The following is a 16,098-nucleotide window of genomic DNA, read 5'->3' on the forward strand; positions in this document are numbered from 1 at the left end:
GCAACATTATTTCATAATTCAGGCAAGCTCCTAAAACCAGTTCACCCCCCCTTTGCTAATAATCACAACTATCAATTTTTGTTTTAAGTTTTTATTTGTAGTCTCATAGAACTTCAGAACTGAAAGTCATCTAGTCCAAAGTCTTCATTTCACATATGGGGAAACTGAGGGATGAATGTTGCTCTCCCACCCCCCCACACTGTGATGTATTGTTTTTTTTTTTTTATTCAGGCAGGTAAACTCTGCTAAAAAGCCTCTCCCCCTGCCTTGTCATAGTTGAGTCTCCTTGGCTACCAGGTCCATTAGGCATAGAGCAGACTGTAGAGATAGAGGAGCCTGAGGATCTTGCCTCTCTCAGTTGTCAGGGGAATGAAGCCATGGTGGGTTGGTGTCTGGATCATGATCATCTGGCTGATGTGAGAAAACCAGACCATCATCCAGAGCTAGTGTTTAGAAAAGCCTCAGCGTTGTTTCTGGCAGTCCCAAGGTATCCACCTGCCCTGGGAGCTGCTTTCAGCTGTTCTGCAGAGGGCCGACACCCTCCCCCCCCGCCATCTCTGCAGCCACACAGGGCAGAGCTGGAGGGAAGCAGGATTCAGGGCCACCACCAGGGTTCCAGTACACCCCTTGCCTGGGGTTTCTCTGGAGGTTCGGGGAAGAGGTATTTTTTGGTTAGGCTCACAGCCTTGACTTTAAACACCACTTTGTCTCTTCCTTACCTTTTCAGGCCCTGTCTCTACCTGTTGTTTCCTTTGCCCCTGAGCATTTCTCAGGCAAATGCAGTCACACTGTGTGAGGATAAAAAGGCGAATTTTTTTCTATATCTATAACATTGTTTTTCAAGCAAGCCATCTCCGATGGTTAGACATTAAGTCCAGTGACTACTCAGAGTGAATTTATAATTCCACCTGAGGAGTTGGCCTTCAGAGGCCATTAGAACCACACTAGAAAATCTCTTGGTGTACGGCCAAACCAAATCAGTGTGAACAGCCTGGTCACTTCACTCTGTTCTGCCGGTCTGTTTCCATGCACGGCCGTTTCTAAAAGTAAAACACACCCTTCATGTTTGATTTACCGCACTAGAGAGACGCACATGAAAACAGTGTGAACTCTGGCAGCTGTTCACAAATGGAGCTCAAAACCATCACCTTATCGTAGAACTTGAATTCAAAGAGCTTGACCGCTCTGGGCCTCATTTCCTTAGTCCATGTAATAACGAGCCTGCTAGGGCCTGAGCCAGGAAGGTGACTCCTTTCAGGGCTGTCGGCAGTAACACAGCTGGTGATGGGTCCTGGCAGACATGGCACAAACCCTAGGGAACTGTGGTTAAGATTCCCAGTTGGGTTACCATGGAGCTGGTTGCTTTGACTCGAAGTTTTCTTACAAATCTGTGTAGTAGCTTAGTTTATTGAATACTATGAAGTATAATATTCAAGCCATGGTGAAGGAAAAACAGTTGCTGCCTTCAGAGAGCTACAGTCTTCCTGGGTTACCAGGTGAACATCCATTAAACAATGAGAAAGTAATTATATGCTGAACATGGGGGTTATAACAGAACTTTTGTAAGGGAAGACGGCCATGTGAACCAGGGTAGTAGGAAAATTATTCCTGGAGGGAATGAACATTGAAGGCTAGTGCTGAGAGGGCTTGAGCAGGAGCGGTCATTTTAGTCCTGATGAGGAGGCAGAATACAGAGCAAAAGGTAGAGGAGAAATGAGCTTAGTTTTGGGGGTGATAGTGAGGCGAAGGAGACCCAAGTAGTTGGTGAGTGAGCTGTTGGGTGTATTAGAAATACTTCATGCCTTATCTTTTACGAGTGTCAGGGAACTCAGTCATAAAATTGAACCTGTGGGCTGCGGTGAGTAGGCAGTCAGAGTCTTTGTAGGTTTTTAAACAAGGAGGCCAGTAATATGGTAAAAGTGCAAGTTGACTACATGGATGAGAAGCTGCTGCAGGCGTCTGCTTAGCCAGCCAGGGCCTGGTTCAGCATGGTAGCTACAGACTGGAAAAGAAGGCACCTTTGCAAGGTATCTCCGAGGAAGAATCAGTGGAGCTCCCTAACGATCTGTATAGGTTGGTGATAAGAGGAGAGACGAGGAGTCAGTGCTGCCTCTGAGCTTCCTGCCTAAAACCTCAGTGCAAACACCCTGACTTGGAATGAACAGGTCACACATGTGGAGACGTCCTCGAACCTTCTGGAAATATAAGCTTAGGAGGCCTCTGTAAGGGGACCTTGGAAGTGGTCTCCCTAGAGTCTCTAGGCGATGCCATGGAGGGTGTGAACGTACCCAGGCCTTTAGTGTGCTTGGGCAGACAGACCACCAGAAGGACATAGACCTCGGTTCTGTCCTGCCAGAGACTGGTTCTGCCTCATCAGGCTCTTGTCTTGTGACGGGAGTAAGGGCGAATGTCCAGAACAGCACGGGGAGGAAAAGTTAACCAACGTACAAGCTGTATTGTAGAGTATACCAGCAATCCTCTGAAAGTCTACCTATGAATCTTGGCATCTAACTCTGTGACCCTTTTGTCCTTGACTCTCCAAAGACCAGTTGGTTGAGACAAAGGCCTCAGAGGCCTCTTGCTCCCTCCCCACACTGAGAAAGGTGCTGTAGCAGTCCCACATGTTCATGCTCACGCTGCTTCCTCTTCATAAATGTGGGAGCCCTCACACCATTCTCTGGCTTGAATTATCCTGTAAAAGAGTTGGTGAGGCCAGCATTCCAGGGCTGGGAAGAGAATGCCATTTCTCGAGGGAAAAGAAGCAGGAGCTGAAACAAAGCCCTTCTCCAGCCAGGCTGGCCTAACGTCTACCAGGCGGGCAGTGAGATTGAGCCATGGGAGGGGCGAGGGGAGGAGCAGCCTGTGTACAGTACAAGCACTTTGCCGTTAAAAGGCAACAGGTCTCATACCCTGCCCTGGATGGTGACCCTTCCCTTTGGAATTCTCCCCTCTGACCTCCAGATCATTAATCCAGAGGCTGCCAAATGACAGTCATCCATCACGCCGCCTCCTGACGAACTGAGGAGCGCCTGGGGAAGGCCCTTGGCCCCACCCTCCTTACTTCCCCTGGTGCTCATTAGTGGGCCTTCCTGCTCAGAGCCAGGTTTCCTGGTCACAGCTCTGGCTCCTCTCACTTCCCTTCCGGGCTGGTGGGCGGAAGCTGTTCTGACCTGCCCCTCCCTTTCAAAGGCCAGGGAAGGGGTGGAGTGATTAGTGAGGACCGAATTGTTGAGTGGCTTTTCACCCCTCCCCCTCCCCCTGGAAACCTGTGTTTCCTGCAGATCCTTTGACATGGTGGAGATACAGGACAGAAAAACCCATTTCTCTCCCCTGCAGCAGGAGAGGAGGAAGCAAGCAGTTACTCAGGTAGATGAGCCGGGCAGGAGCCCCCCCGTGGAGGGAGTCAGGGACGGCCTCCTGGAGGAAAGGGCTGACTGGCTGGCACAGGAAGGCTACAGAGTAGTGAGTTGCCACATCATCAGGAAAGAATCTGGATTCAGTACTGCTATAAAAAAGAGAAATCTAGTCCAATCCTCTTATTTATAGATGGGAAAACCAACCCAGAGAGGCGGTACGTTTTACCCAACGACCTCACAGCCTGTGAGTTGCACCTTTCTGTTCATCCCAAGAGAAGTGGCAGCTAGTCTGACAGCTTTCAGGCTTTGGGAGTTTGGCTTAAATTATACTTCTAAGCAGATTTTGGAACGTGTTTCTAACTCAACAAAAGTTGGGCATATGTATATGTCTTCCTCTCTGCTTGAGGATGATGCAACCCTCTGTTTCTCTCTCTGGACAATCACAGGGACCCCCATCAACCGAATCCCTATCATGGCCAAGCAAATCCTTGACCTATATATGCTGTACAAGCTGGTGACAGAGAAGGGGGGCCTGGTGGAGATCATCAACAAGAAGATCTGGAGGGAGATCACCAAAGGCCTAAACCTCCCCACGTCCATCACCAGTGCCGCCTTCACCCTGAGGACCCAGTGAGTGGCCAGGCTTTGGGGAAAGGAAGCAAAGACTAGAGAAAAGGGATGTTTTGTTCTCTTTTTTGTAAGGCTGGGGGTGGTTTGCCCTTGACTGAGGATTGAACCCATAACCCCAGTGTATCAGAATGCTGCTTCCACAGACCCAGCAACTTAAATGAGGCGGTGTCTGGTGCCATGTTTTGGATTACTCTTGTTTGCTTCCTTCCTTCCTTCCAGGTACATGAAGTACCTCTATGCTTACGAGTGTGAGAAGAAAGCCTTGAGCTCCCCAGCTGAGCTCCAGGCAGCCATTGATGGCAACAGGCGGGAGGGCCGGCGGCCCAGCTACAGCTCCTCCCTCTTTGGCTACTCGCCCGCTGCCACTGCTGCCACTGCCGGGGGCCCTGCCCTTCTGCCTACAGCCAAGATCCGCTTCCCCATCCTTGGGCTGGGCTCCAGCAGTGGTACCAGTGCCAGCAGCCCTCGGATATCTCCAGCAACTACCCTCAGGAAAGGTCTGCAGGGCCCTGGGGGAGGAGGAAGGAATGGAGCCAAGTTTCTGTGTCCAGGACCTGGGTGGGCAGGTGGATTATTGGTCAGTCTGGCTTTGGTGCCTTTGCCAGGTGATGGAGTCCCGGTGACAACAGTGCCTGTGTCAAATCGACTGGCTGTGCCCCTGACTTTGGCAGGCCAGCAGGCTGGCACCCGGGTAGCCACGCTAGAGCAGCTGCGGGAGCGGCTGGAGTCAGGGGAGCCCCCTGAGAAGAAGGCGTCCAGGCTGTCAGAGGAGGAGCAGCGCCTGGTGCAACAGGCTTTTCAGCGCAACTTTCTCAGCATGGCACGGCAGCTGCCCATGAAGATTCGGGTCAATGGGAGGGGTGAGTGTGCCAGGCCACACTGCATTCAGGAGCCCATTCATGTCCCCCAAGACTGGGTTGGGGCTCCTCCAGCTTTTGCCCTGCAGGCCGCCAGAAGGGTCTGGAGGCCAAAAAGTCACATGGAGCTTCAGTGACCACAGAGATCTCAGTTTACCAAGATGAGGTTATTTTCTTGGGGACTAGAAATTGCTTTGGGCAGTGCCGTCTTGTCTAGCAAATATAGGAAGAAGCAGTGTTCAAGGAGGAGTCTGAGGCCTTCCGGGACAGTAGCTGTGTTCCCTCCCCCGCCCCCCACCCCCCCAGCCTTTGATCTGTCTAAATTAAAGGGCTCAGCCTTTACTCCAGTGCCTGACAGGATGTAGGAGTGTGAGCAAGCGCAGGGCACATTTGGGAGAAAGTCAGCATCTCTATTCCTGAGGCTTTGTGAGGGACTGGGTTTCCTCAGACCAGGCCACCTGTGGCCGCCAGGAGTCAGAACAGGCGAACAGGCGGGAGGGAGGAGAGACAAGTTTGGCAGCGTAATTGACACCCTTTCCCTTCCCCTCCAGGTTTTTCAGGCGCCCCACCTTTATGTCTCCGGAACCACACATTCCATGTCCCTTGTTCCTCTTCTCTCCCTTCCCCTCCTCACACACATTTTCTCAGCCGGTCATGCCCTTGATGCTGTCCCAGAACAAACATGAGATACGTGTGTGTGGGAAAGAAAGAAAATGCACAGCTTCCCCCAATTTCTGGGGTGGAGGAAGCTGTGCACATTCCCAAGCAGCGGGTCTCTGCTCCGTTAGCCATTTGAGGCCAGGCGCCCTGGTCCTGCACAGGCCAGAGGCTGACAGGACAAGTGCCTCATCTGAAGGAATTCTTGGCCCTGTGCATGACGAGCGGGCAGAGGCAAGCTGGGCAGTGGCCTTCCACGAGCCCCAGATGCCCAGGCTGAGATGGAGCACCAGGTGCTGGGCAGGTAGACCGTCTTCTTGAGGAGCCCCCAGCCTGGTGAAGGGGAGGAGGAGGCAGGGTGAGGCCTTAGAGGCAGAGACCGACTAGATCTTCCTGATCTCCGGCTGCTCAGCAGATGGATAATGGGTGCTCGGTGAAGTTTGCCAAATCACTTTGAAAGTGCTAGCACACAGCTATGAGCCAAGGGCAGCCTTCTTGCTGATGGTGATCCCTTTTTCTTCAAGCAGAGAGAGTTGGGGAGGTAAAGTGGCCCATGGAGAAAACAAGCAGTAGGACATTAGCAAGCCTGGGTCCTCCTGCCAGACCTTATGCTCAGGAGAAGGTTGTCTAGATGCTTTCTAACAGCACGTCAGCCTGCCGGGGCCAGACCTGGGCATGGGAGAGCCTCAGGACAAGACGCGCTGGAAGACTTAACCAGGCCTGCTGTCCCCCTTGTCCCAGCAGAAGACAGATCAGAGGCTTCAGCTACGGCACTGAATCTGCCCACAGGCGGCGTCGGGAGCATTAGCATGTCCGTGGACATCGACGGCACCACCTACGCAGGTGAGGCCCATGCGCGGCGGCCAGCCTCAGTGCTGCGGCCTGATGGGCCCTGCTTGTCACCCTCCCGTCTGCATGTCTTTCCAGGGTTCCTTTCCTCTAGGTGGTCTCAAAGTTCCACAGCTGAACTGTCCTTCGGGACTAGTAGAGGCTGAGGATAGCTGACATGACAGACCCCCTCCGCCTTTGACCGAATAATAGGAACTCAAGGCCTAACCTTTTTGGACTGATGATTGGCTGATGATTGAGTCATTCAGTGTGAAGTCACAGTCAACTCGATGTTTATGCCTTCGAACACAGTGAAAGTAATTGTGTTCTGAGTCCATCATCATGGCCTTCGCATGCATGGCCCTCCTGTCTTTGTGCTTCAACTGTTCTCTTTCTAAACTGCCGTTCCTTTTCTTTACATTGGATCAAGGACAGACACAGACACAGGTCTGAGTGCCTGTGTGTTCGTGACTCTCCCATCATTTACAGTTGTTTCTCCCTCCATCTAATTTGGCAGTAGTGGGTGTGTGGGTGGGTGGTTGGTTGGTTGGTTGGTTGAACACCTTTACCAAGTAAGTATACCCTGGGCAGTTGGCTTAGTTTTCATACTGTCAGTTCTCTTGCCACTCCCATTTTGTGGGTTTAGGGCTAAGTTTGGGAACAAAGCCAGCTGACTCTTACTAAGTATAGCTTGATGAGTTGGGGCTAATGTGCCCAGGCATTCCAGCTGGTCGCCTTCCACCAGGAGCTCCAGCATCAGCCCCTAGTTTTACAGAGGGTGTGGAGGTGCCCCTTCCATCAAAACTGGGGGCATTTCCTCAGAGCATGCTTCTGCCCTTTGTATGCTCCTGTGCTGGGGACGAGGCTCCCTCGGTACACTCTGTAGGCCTCATATTCTGGATCTCTGCTGGACCACCTGCTGTAGGCATAGGGGCAGCGGGAAGGGGCAGGGCTCCTGCAAGCAGCCTACAGAGAAGCAGCACCCAGGGCCACAGGCAGAGGTCTCCGCCTGACACAGGAGGCCCTCAAGGAGATTGGGCGAGCCAGTGGGTAGGGCTTGGGTGCTCGTGGCCTTCTGGTGGCGCTGTGGTGGTCTGAGAGGTTTGGGGGTTGGGAGTAGGTCCATGGAGAAAGCGGGGAAAGAGGATATGGGGGCCTGATATCCACATCACTTTTGCCCTCTATCAGGAGAAAGGATATAATGCCTCCTCTCTCAGAAGAGGGCTGAAGGCTCCCCAGACCTCACCTTCCTCAATGTCAGTTCCATCTGTGCGCTTCCTCAGTGAGTTTGCAGCCACCTAGGCTAGGAGCCTGGACATCCTTCCTGAGAGCCCCTCACACCCATGCTGCCCCCACCCAGAGCTGAGCAGACCCTGCTGCTCTCTCCTCTCCTGTCGTCACCACCAGTGCCCTAGGTCGGGCCTCTCTTCCCCTGTTAGAGTAGTTCCTTTGCAGGCCTCTATCACCTATATCTCTCCCAGCCCCACAGAGAGTGTTCTAAAGCACACATCTCACAAGATCCCTCCCTTAAAACTGAGGAGTTTCATGACACCTGCAGGGTAGCACCCGGGCTTCCTTAGGGGAGTACAGGCCCCTGTTACCGTGTCCTTGCATCTGTCCAGCCTCGTCTGCCTGCACTCTGTAGTCAGACCACAGCGCTGTGTGGCCTCCGGCATGTTTGCTGCCTCTTTGATCTCTGCTCTCTCAGGTTCTTTCTGCCTGGCACACCATTCCCTTCCTCATTTGGCCGCTTTTTCTAACAGTCCACGAGCAGCCTCCCCCTGGAGCTTTCCTGGCCAATTTTCCTCTGCCCTCCAAAACCTTTCCTCAGAGCATTTGTAACATTTCAGCAAGATTACTGTACCAACCTGTGTGTGCCCCTGCACAGCCTCTAAGCATCTGGAAGCAGGGTAGTGTTTGGGACCTCCGTCGGCACCTGGCACGGTGTCCAGAGCAGAGCCTTGCACAGTTGGGCGGTAATAATCAGTGGAAATGGATGGAACATGCCTCTTGTCTCTCGTCTGCTCACACTTTTCTTCTCCTCCCACCCAGGCGTGCTGTTTGCCCAGAAGCCCATGGTCCACCTTATTGCCGGGTCTGCTCCCCAGAGCGCCAGCAGCAGCGCCAGCAGCAGCAGCAGTTCTCACTGCTCACCCAGTCCTACCTCATCCCGGGGCACCCCCAGTGCAGAGCCCTCCACCAGCTGGTCCCTCTGAGGGGCAGGACCCAGCTCCTACTCCCCACTCTCCTGTCAAGAGTGAGGGGAGTTGCTGCACAAAATTTACCTCATCTCACGGATCCCATGTCAAATACCATTTGGCCAGATGTTGAGAATTTGGATGTGTCCACCTCTCCAGGCTCCAGTCAGGTCCTGCTGTATTCTGGGGACAGGGAGAGGCTGGAGGGCAGGACGGGGCAGCGTTGTCCAATCAGGGATTGTCCCGGGGAAATGGGTGGGGTCTGCAGGCAGCCGGCTTCCTGGGGATTCCCAGGCCATCCCCCCTTCCTGGGCACAGTGTATTGACAATCTGTAAGCCGACATAGGGCTAGAAGCCCTCACATCCCTTCCCCTTTAATTTATTTTCCTTGCCCTGCCTTCTGTCATGACCCCAGGGTCACTGTTCCTTCCCCTGCTCAGTGCCCCAATCTTCCACTCTCGTGTGGGTCTGCTGGGAGCCAAGAGCATGCCTTCGTAGCCCTTCTCTACTGAGCATGAGATAGGACTGTTCTTGTCTCCCATGGTGGTTCTTAGGGTGTGGGTCCCTCAAATTTGAAGCAATCCTCATGGCCCTCTAGTCCCCTTGTAATGGCTCCGAAAGGTCACGTGAAGGCAGTCCTGAGGTCCCAGGGCCTGTTGGATGTCTGCTGTAGCACCCACTTCCTGCTAACCCTCGTCCGGCCCTCAGACCTGGTGCTGCCCACTCTCCCTGGTTGGCCAGCTCTCCCGAGAACAGCCCACTTATCCCTTGGCCCCCTTCTTCTCACGGGGCCATCTCTGCCCCAACATCCCCAAGCCTGCCAATGTCAGGTTCATTGAAATACCTCAGATTTGTAATTGTTGATGTTTGATTCTTCAGGAAGTATTTGCATTTCTGAAATCTTTTTTATATGTGTTTTGCTGACTTTTGTTCTTTTATTTTAAAATTTCTATTGTTGTTATAGCACCAAAGAAGTGAAAGCAGATCACCCCAAAGCCAAACAAATGATTTGGTACCCCAGCCCCTCTGAGAGCTTGGTGAGGAGGCTGGGAGGCAGGCAGGAGAGACGACTCAGGGATTACAGCAGCAGGGAGGCGGTGGACGAGAAGCCTGCTCTCGCACAGGCTGGGTCCTATGACCACACCGTTTCTGAAGATGGTCCTTGACTTGGTTCCTGCCAGAGCCAGGCTAGTCCCAGCCCCTACCACCCGCTCTCCGGTGGGGGCCAGACGTCTCCCCTTCACTCCATACTCCCACCTCAGGACGGACAGGCCATGGCCCTTCCAGAGGATGTGATGCTGAGAGAGCTCCATCTCCTCTTGGACCCCAGGGTGGAGCAGGCTGCTCCTGTGTGGTAAGGAAGAGCTGATTCTCACACAAGGCTCACCTCGCAGCATTCGGCAGACACCACCCACCGCTATGTTGCCCAGTTGTGGTGGGAGCCCATGCTAGCACAAGCCCACAGCCAGCTAACATTCCGTAGCATCGAGGAACGGAAAGGGAATTCCAGAGCTTGAGCACAGAATGTGCCTCAGCCTGGTAAGCTGCAGCTCAACTGGACCATGTCTCTTCCCTCCCCCAACCCTCTACACACATTCACACGGCCCCCCTCCACCAGGGCTGACCCCCTTCCAGCCTCAGAGGCCTTCCCACCTTACCCACCAGGCAAGTGAGGGTGTGGGCAGAGAAGGGCTTCTGGGATCTGGTGCCAGGAAGGAGCCCAGTTGGCTGGCACTGGGCCCACTTGAAGGTGTCACAGACATTTTGCCAGTGTGTTTTTCTCAGGGGTTTGGTCATGAAGAATGGACTCTTCCCAGCCAGAGGATGCAGGGACAATGTGCTGTGTCTTTCTGGTCATCGGATTCCCTCCCGTAGGCAGCTTGCCCAGCCTCCCCCTCTCAGTGAGGCCCAGCTGACCTCAGGACCACAGAGGGGTCTCAACCTGAAAGCCCAAGAAGGGGGGCGCCAGCAGGTGTCCCTGGGCCAAGAGGAGCTCCCCCTGGAAGTGCAGTCCTGAAGGCCAGGAGGCAGGCAGCCAGGGCAGCTCCACCCACTCACCCTCCCTGTCTTCTATGTTTTCTAGCCAGGAAAAGCAGGATAGCACATGGGTAGCCTAGGCAGTGGAGAAATACCTCAGATGCCCTCTTGCAGCAAGTGTCTGTATATGTTGTGGTTATTTTCTATCTTACATGTTCTTGAATGTTTATATTTCAATAAACCTCTACCTCTTCACACAAGCAGGTGGGTGTTTTTACTGACTCTTCACTGGGTAGTACTAGGGGAGAGGTGAGAGCCTTCAGAACAGATAGGGACTGAGTGAGCCACTCTGATCCATCGGTTTTTCCTGAACCGTTTCCCCTGCACTGCTCACCTGTCTTTTCCCCAAAGCACCTATTCAGCTTGTCTGTACTAGCAGGATACTTCTAGTATTGCCTGATCGCCAAAACTGACTCCACTGATGTCACATCGGTGTTGTGGTAGGCACAGGCCCAGGGGGAACCCTCCATTTAGCAAGCCCTTTTTGCACTCCTGCTGAATCAGTGGTCCCTATGCATACGGAGCTCCAAAAGAATTTTGTTAGATTGTACTGTGACAGCTGTCATATCAGTGTGCATTTAAAAAAATAACTTGGTGAATTTTTGTGCAGCCATTTTAATATTGAAAGTGGAAGAAAATACACAACATGCTTCATTACTTCAAGAAAGGTAAAAACAACTAAAATGTAAAAAAAGGTCTGCGCTGTGTATGGAGAAGGTGCTGTGAGTGACTGAATGTGTCAAAAGTGGTTTGTGAAGTTTTGTGCTGGAGATTTGGGGATGATGCTCCCTGGTTGGGTAGACCGGTTGAAGTTGATAGTAATCGAGACATTAATTGAGAACAATCAATGTTATACCATGTGGGAGATAGCTGACATTCTCAAAATATCCAAATCAATAAAGCTATTGGTGAAAATGAAAAATGTCTTTTACAGGGAAAAAAAAAACACAAGAACTTGTTGGCCAACCCAATATATATGGAAACCTGGTGGCATCGAAAGACCTGGTATTTGAGAAGGACCTGGCCAGCCCTGGCTGGGATGGCTCTGTGGATTGTGAACCAAAGGGTCGCCAGTTCGATCCCCAGTCAGGGCGCATGCCCATGCCTGGGTTGCGGGCCAAGCCCCCAGGGGGCATGCGAGAGGCAACCACACATTGATGTTTCTCTCCTCTTTCTCCCTTCCCCTCTGTCTAAAAGTAAAATAAATAAAATCTTTAAGAAAAAAAAAGAAGGACCTGGCCAGTCCTAGGGCTGGCGGAGTAGGGCAGAGGGGAAGTGGACCTGGGGCCACGAGGGTCCCCAGCTATGGGGGTTTGGGCTCCGTCTTCTTGAGCATCAAGGCATAGCCGATCTGGTTTTGTGGTTGGTTGGTTTAGATAATCTGCTTTTCTAAAATGGTGATCTGGAGCTGGGAGACATCTGGGTGTGAACACCTGTAACTTGGGCCTAGTCTGAGGGCACTCAGTCTTTCTCTGATGTAATGCACATCTTATGGGCCCAGCCTGATTTTGGTGAAACAAAAAGAAGTGGACAGAGGTAAAGCATTGGGTGAGTTTGCAATCACCTTCCCTTCCACACCATACACCTCACTAGTCTTGGCCCTCTGGTTGCAAAGTGGGGTCCACCTCTCTGCAATTTTTAAGTGCTAGAAAATTAGGGGACATTGAGACAGTCTTGAGCCTGTCTCACTGAATTTTTTTTTTTAAGACAGAAGGGTACTTACAGCCAAGATGGAGGCATAGGTGGATGCACCGTACCTCCACGTACAACCAAAATAGGGACAACCATTTAGAAACAGAATAACACCCAGAAATGACAGAAAATTGATCTGAATAGAAGTCAAACAACCAAGAAGTGGAATTAGACCCGTGCATCCAGACCGGTAGGAGGGGTGGAGATGAGCAGCTGGGCGCGGGTCGCTGCGCAGAGAGCAGTGGGACCGATGTGTAAGGCTTCTGGGGCGTGTAAGGCAAGACCGCCCGGGTGGACCCTGAATGCGCAGCTGGCAGACCCAGTGAGGCAGCAGTTGTAAAGCAAGGCAGTGCACGCAACTCAGGATCACAGCACTGGGAAATAGAGCCTTGGGACACTGATTGAGGTCACCTGTGGCAGTTGAGGCACACGGAGAGACACCCAGCCTCACAGGTGAGGTTCTTGGAGGGTCCCACGGCAAGCACGAGCCCACCCATACAGGAACTGGCATCAGAGGGGCCCAGTTTGCTTGGAGGAAGCAGCAGAGGGGACTGAGGTCCCATGGAGAATGGAGCAACAGCCATTGTTCCCTCTCGACCCCACCCCCACATACAATGTCACAACCCAGCGACTGGGGTGCCCTGCCCTGGTGAACACCTAAGGCTCCACCCCTTACTTATAACAGGTGCGACCAGACCAAAAAAAAAAAAGATGGCTCAAACAGAAGAACAAATCAAGGCCCCAGAACCCATCATTTTAAGCGACGGAGAGATAGCCAACCTATCAGATGCACAGTTCAAAACACTGGTGATCAGGATGCTCAGAATTGGTTGGTTTTGGTCGCAAATTAGGTGAACAAATGCAGGCTACGATAAGAAAAATGAAGGAAAATGCACAGGGAACCAATGATGATGGGAAGGAAACTGGGACTCAAAACAATAGAGTGGACCAGAAGGAAGAAAGAAAACCAAACAGGAAAGAATGGAGAAATAAGAGTTCAAAAAAAAACAAAGAAGCTTAGAAACATCCAGGACATCTTTAAACGTACCAACATCCGAATTATAGGGGTACCAGAAGGAGAAGAGGAAGAGCCAGAAACTGAAAACTTATTTGAACAAATAATAAAGGAGAACTTCCCCAATCTGGCAAAGGAAATAGACTTCCAGGAAGTCCAGGAAGCTCAGAGAGTCCCAAAGAAGTTGGACCCAAGAAGGAACACACCAAGGCACATCATAATTATATTAACCAAGGTAAAAATGAAGGAGAGAATCCTAGAAGCAGCAAGAGATAAGGGGACAGTAACCTACAAAGGAATTCCCATCAGACTGTCAGCTGATTTCTCAAGAGACCTTACAGGCAAGAAGGGGCTGGAAGAAAGTATTCCAAGTCATGAAAGGCAAGAACCTACATCCAAGATTGCTCTATCCAGCAAAGCTTTCATTTAGAATGGAAGGGCAGATAAAGTGTTTCTCAGATAAGGTCAAGTTAAAGGAGTTCATCATCACCAAGCCCTTATTTTATGAAATGTTAAAGAGACTTATCTAAGAAAAGAAGATTTAAAAAAAAATAGTAAAACTCACAATTGACAGCAAACTCACAATTATTAACAACCACACCTAAAACAAAACCAAAAGAAATTAAGCAAACAACTAGAACAGGAGCAGAACCACAGAAATAGAGATCACATGGAGGGTTAGCAACAGGGGAGTGGGAGGAGGAGAAAACAGGAAAAGGTACAGAGAATCAGTAGCATAGATGGTAGGTAGAAAATAGACAGGAGGAGGGCAAGAATAGTATGGGAAATGTAGAAACTAAAGACACACGGACATGAACTAAAGGGGGGAATGTGGGTGGGAGAGGGCGTACAGGGTGGAGAGGAGTGAAAGGGGGGAATGGGACAACTGTAATAGCATAATCAATAAAATATATTTTAAAAAATAAAATATTTTATGCTTAAAAAAAAAAGACAGGGGAAGGCGGGGGGAATGAGGAAGAGAAATATCCATGTGTAGTTGCTTCTCATGCAGTCCCCACCCGGCACCTGGCCCACAACCCAGGCATGTGCCCTGACTGGGAATCAATCTGGCAACTCCGTGGTTTGCAGACTGGTGCTCAATCCACTGAGGCACACCAGCCAGGGCTGTCCCACTGGTTTTTATAGTTCAGTAGTTTAATTACTGATAACCAACATTTGGCATCACTCTTCACAACTTCCTGTGACACACCAGGGGTCTGTCCTGTGGAGATGCAGTGGGCCTAGTCTCAGAGAGTGCTGAGACAGGAGAAGCAGGGTCTTGAGATGTTTCAGATGGAAACAGCATAGTGACCAGGGGCAACGCTGAGACATGGTAGGTGAGTTAGGGTCCTGATGGAGAATCCAGGGGAGACTAAGGCACCAGACCATGATAATCCCATCCCATTTCAATTCTCACAAGAAAATACAGGATATTATCTCAGGCTAAGGAAAGGAAAAGTTTCTCAAAATAGACCCTCCAAAACTGTTCATCAAAAGATACCATAAAGTAAAAAGATGAAGTGGGAGGAGATATTTGCAACACAACTAACAAAGGTACAGTAACCAGAATGAATTCTTTTTAATGCTTACTAAGATAAAAGCAAAAAGATCCCTGACTGGCGTAAGTGGATTGGACATGGTCCTGCAAACCCAAAGTCACTGGTTGGATTCCTGGTAAGGTCACATGTCTGGGTTGCAGGCTGAATGCCTGGTTGACGTGCAAGAGGCAGCCAAGAAATCTTTTTAAAAGCAGAAACTAAGTGTGCACAAGAGGAAATACAAATGCCTGGACCTCATTCGTGATAAGGGGAATACACAGACAACCATTCCACACCATTCTACACAAGCTTCAGTCTTAAAATTCTAGGTCTTGACAAGGATGGGGAGCCATAGCAACTCACAGACTGCTCAGTGTAAATTAGTCAAACCAGTTTGGAAAACATTTTGACATTACCTAGTCATCTGGAACATGCACTTCCCCCAGGGCCCAAGCAATTCTGCCAATTCTGAATGTATGCCCCAGGAAACCCAAGAGCACTGATGGCAGTAACTCTGCTGCGAAACTGCCAGTTTGTGAACACTGGTGTGTGCCAGGCACTGTTTTAGTACTTTGTATGAATTCATTCATTTGACCCTCTGCACATTTGTGAGAGGGGACTATTACTATCCCCAGGTTGCAGATGAGGAAATAGGCACAGTGTAGGTGAGTGGATTAGACTGAAGCCCCAAAACTGGGGAGAAGAGCAGCCAGGGCTCTAATGCACTGACTCGGCACAGAGCCAGCCACTCCACACAGTGTCTCATTGCGTGCCCTGCCCCCAGCCCTATAAGACTATGACTTTGTCGATCTTCCATGTGAAGAAACTAAAGAGCAGGAATGTGCCCCAGGCTACACATCTAGCAACTGCTGTGGTCTCTCCTACCTGAGCCTCCTCTGTGAGGGGCATGGGCGGCTCAGCGTGGTGAGAAGAGGGAAGCCAAGGCTGGTGGTTCCTGTTCCTGCTCAGCCTTGTACCCTCACTGCAGTCTTCTGCCCGCCAGAGCAGTTTTCCGACTGCTCCAGGTAACTTCCCACCTGATGGGCCAGGGTTGGCGAGGGGCCTCAGCACAGCCGAAGGGGTGAGGGCAGGGCGAGGGGCCTTGGCCGGGAGCACAGCGCGTGTGTCCCTGTGACAGGAGTGTGCCCCTCACTCACCAGAAGGGACGGGGAGCTGGTGGCTTGGGGCTTCTGACCAAAAATGTTTGGAGTCGCCATCTGAGGGAAGGGGAAAAGGGGCTGACCAGGATAGCAGGACTGGGAAGAATGGGGCTCCTGCTGCACTTGGAGA

At 51.3% G+C, this 16,098-nt stretch overlaps 1 protein-coding gene across 1 annotated transcript in view; it reads left to right on the forward strand.

Moving 5' to 3' along the window:
• Window positions 1-10,752, forward strand: part of ARID3B (AT-rich interaction domain 3B) — a 51,416-nt gene extending 40,664 nt beyond the window's left edge. The window contains exons 5-9 of the mRNA XM_045848681.1: window positions 3,803-3,986; window positions 4,206-4,483; window positions 4,592-4,846; window positions 6,245-6,343; window positions 8,381-10,752. Of these exons, the coding sequence (XP_045704637.1) occupies window positions 3,803-3,986; window positions 4,206-4,483; window positions 4,592-4,846; window positions 6,245-6,343; window positions 8,381-8,544 (980 nt within the window). The 3' untranslated portion in view covers window positions 8,545-10,752. The remainder of the gene's footprint in view (window positions 1-3,802; window positions 3,987-4,205; window positions 4,484-4,591; window positions 4,847-6,244; window positions 6,344-8,380) is intronic.
• Window positions 10,753-16,098: the final 5,346 nt, after the last annotated feature.

The sequence above is a fragment of the Phyllostomus hastatus genome, unplaced genomic scaffold (assembly GCF_019186645.2).
Source record: "Phyllostomus hastatus isolate PE091 unplaced genomic scaffold, TTU_PhHast_1.1 phas_contig_62, whole genome shotgun sequence".
Taxonomy (NCBI): domain Eukaryota; kingdom Metazoa; phylum Chordata; class Mammalia; order Chiroptera; family Phyllostomidae; genus Phyllostomus; species Phyllostomus hastatus.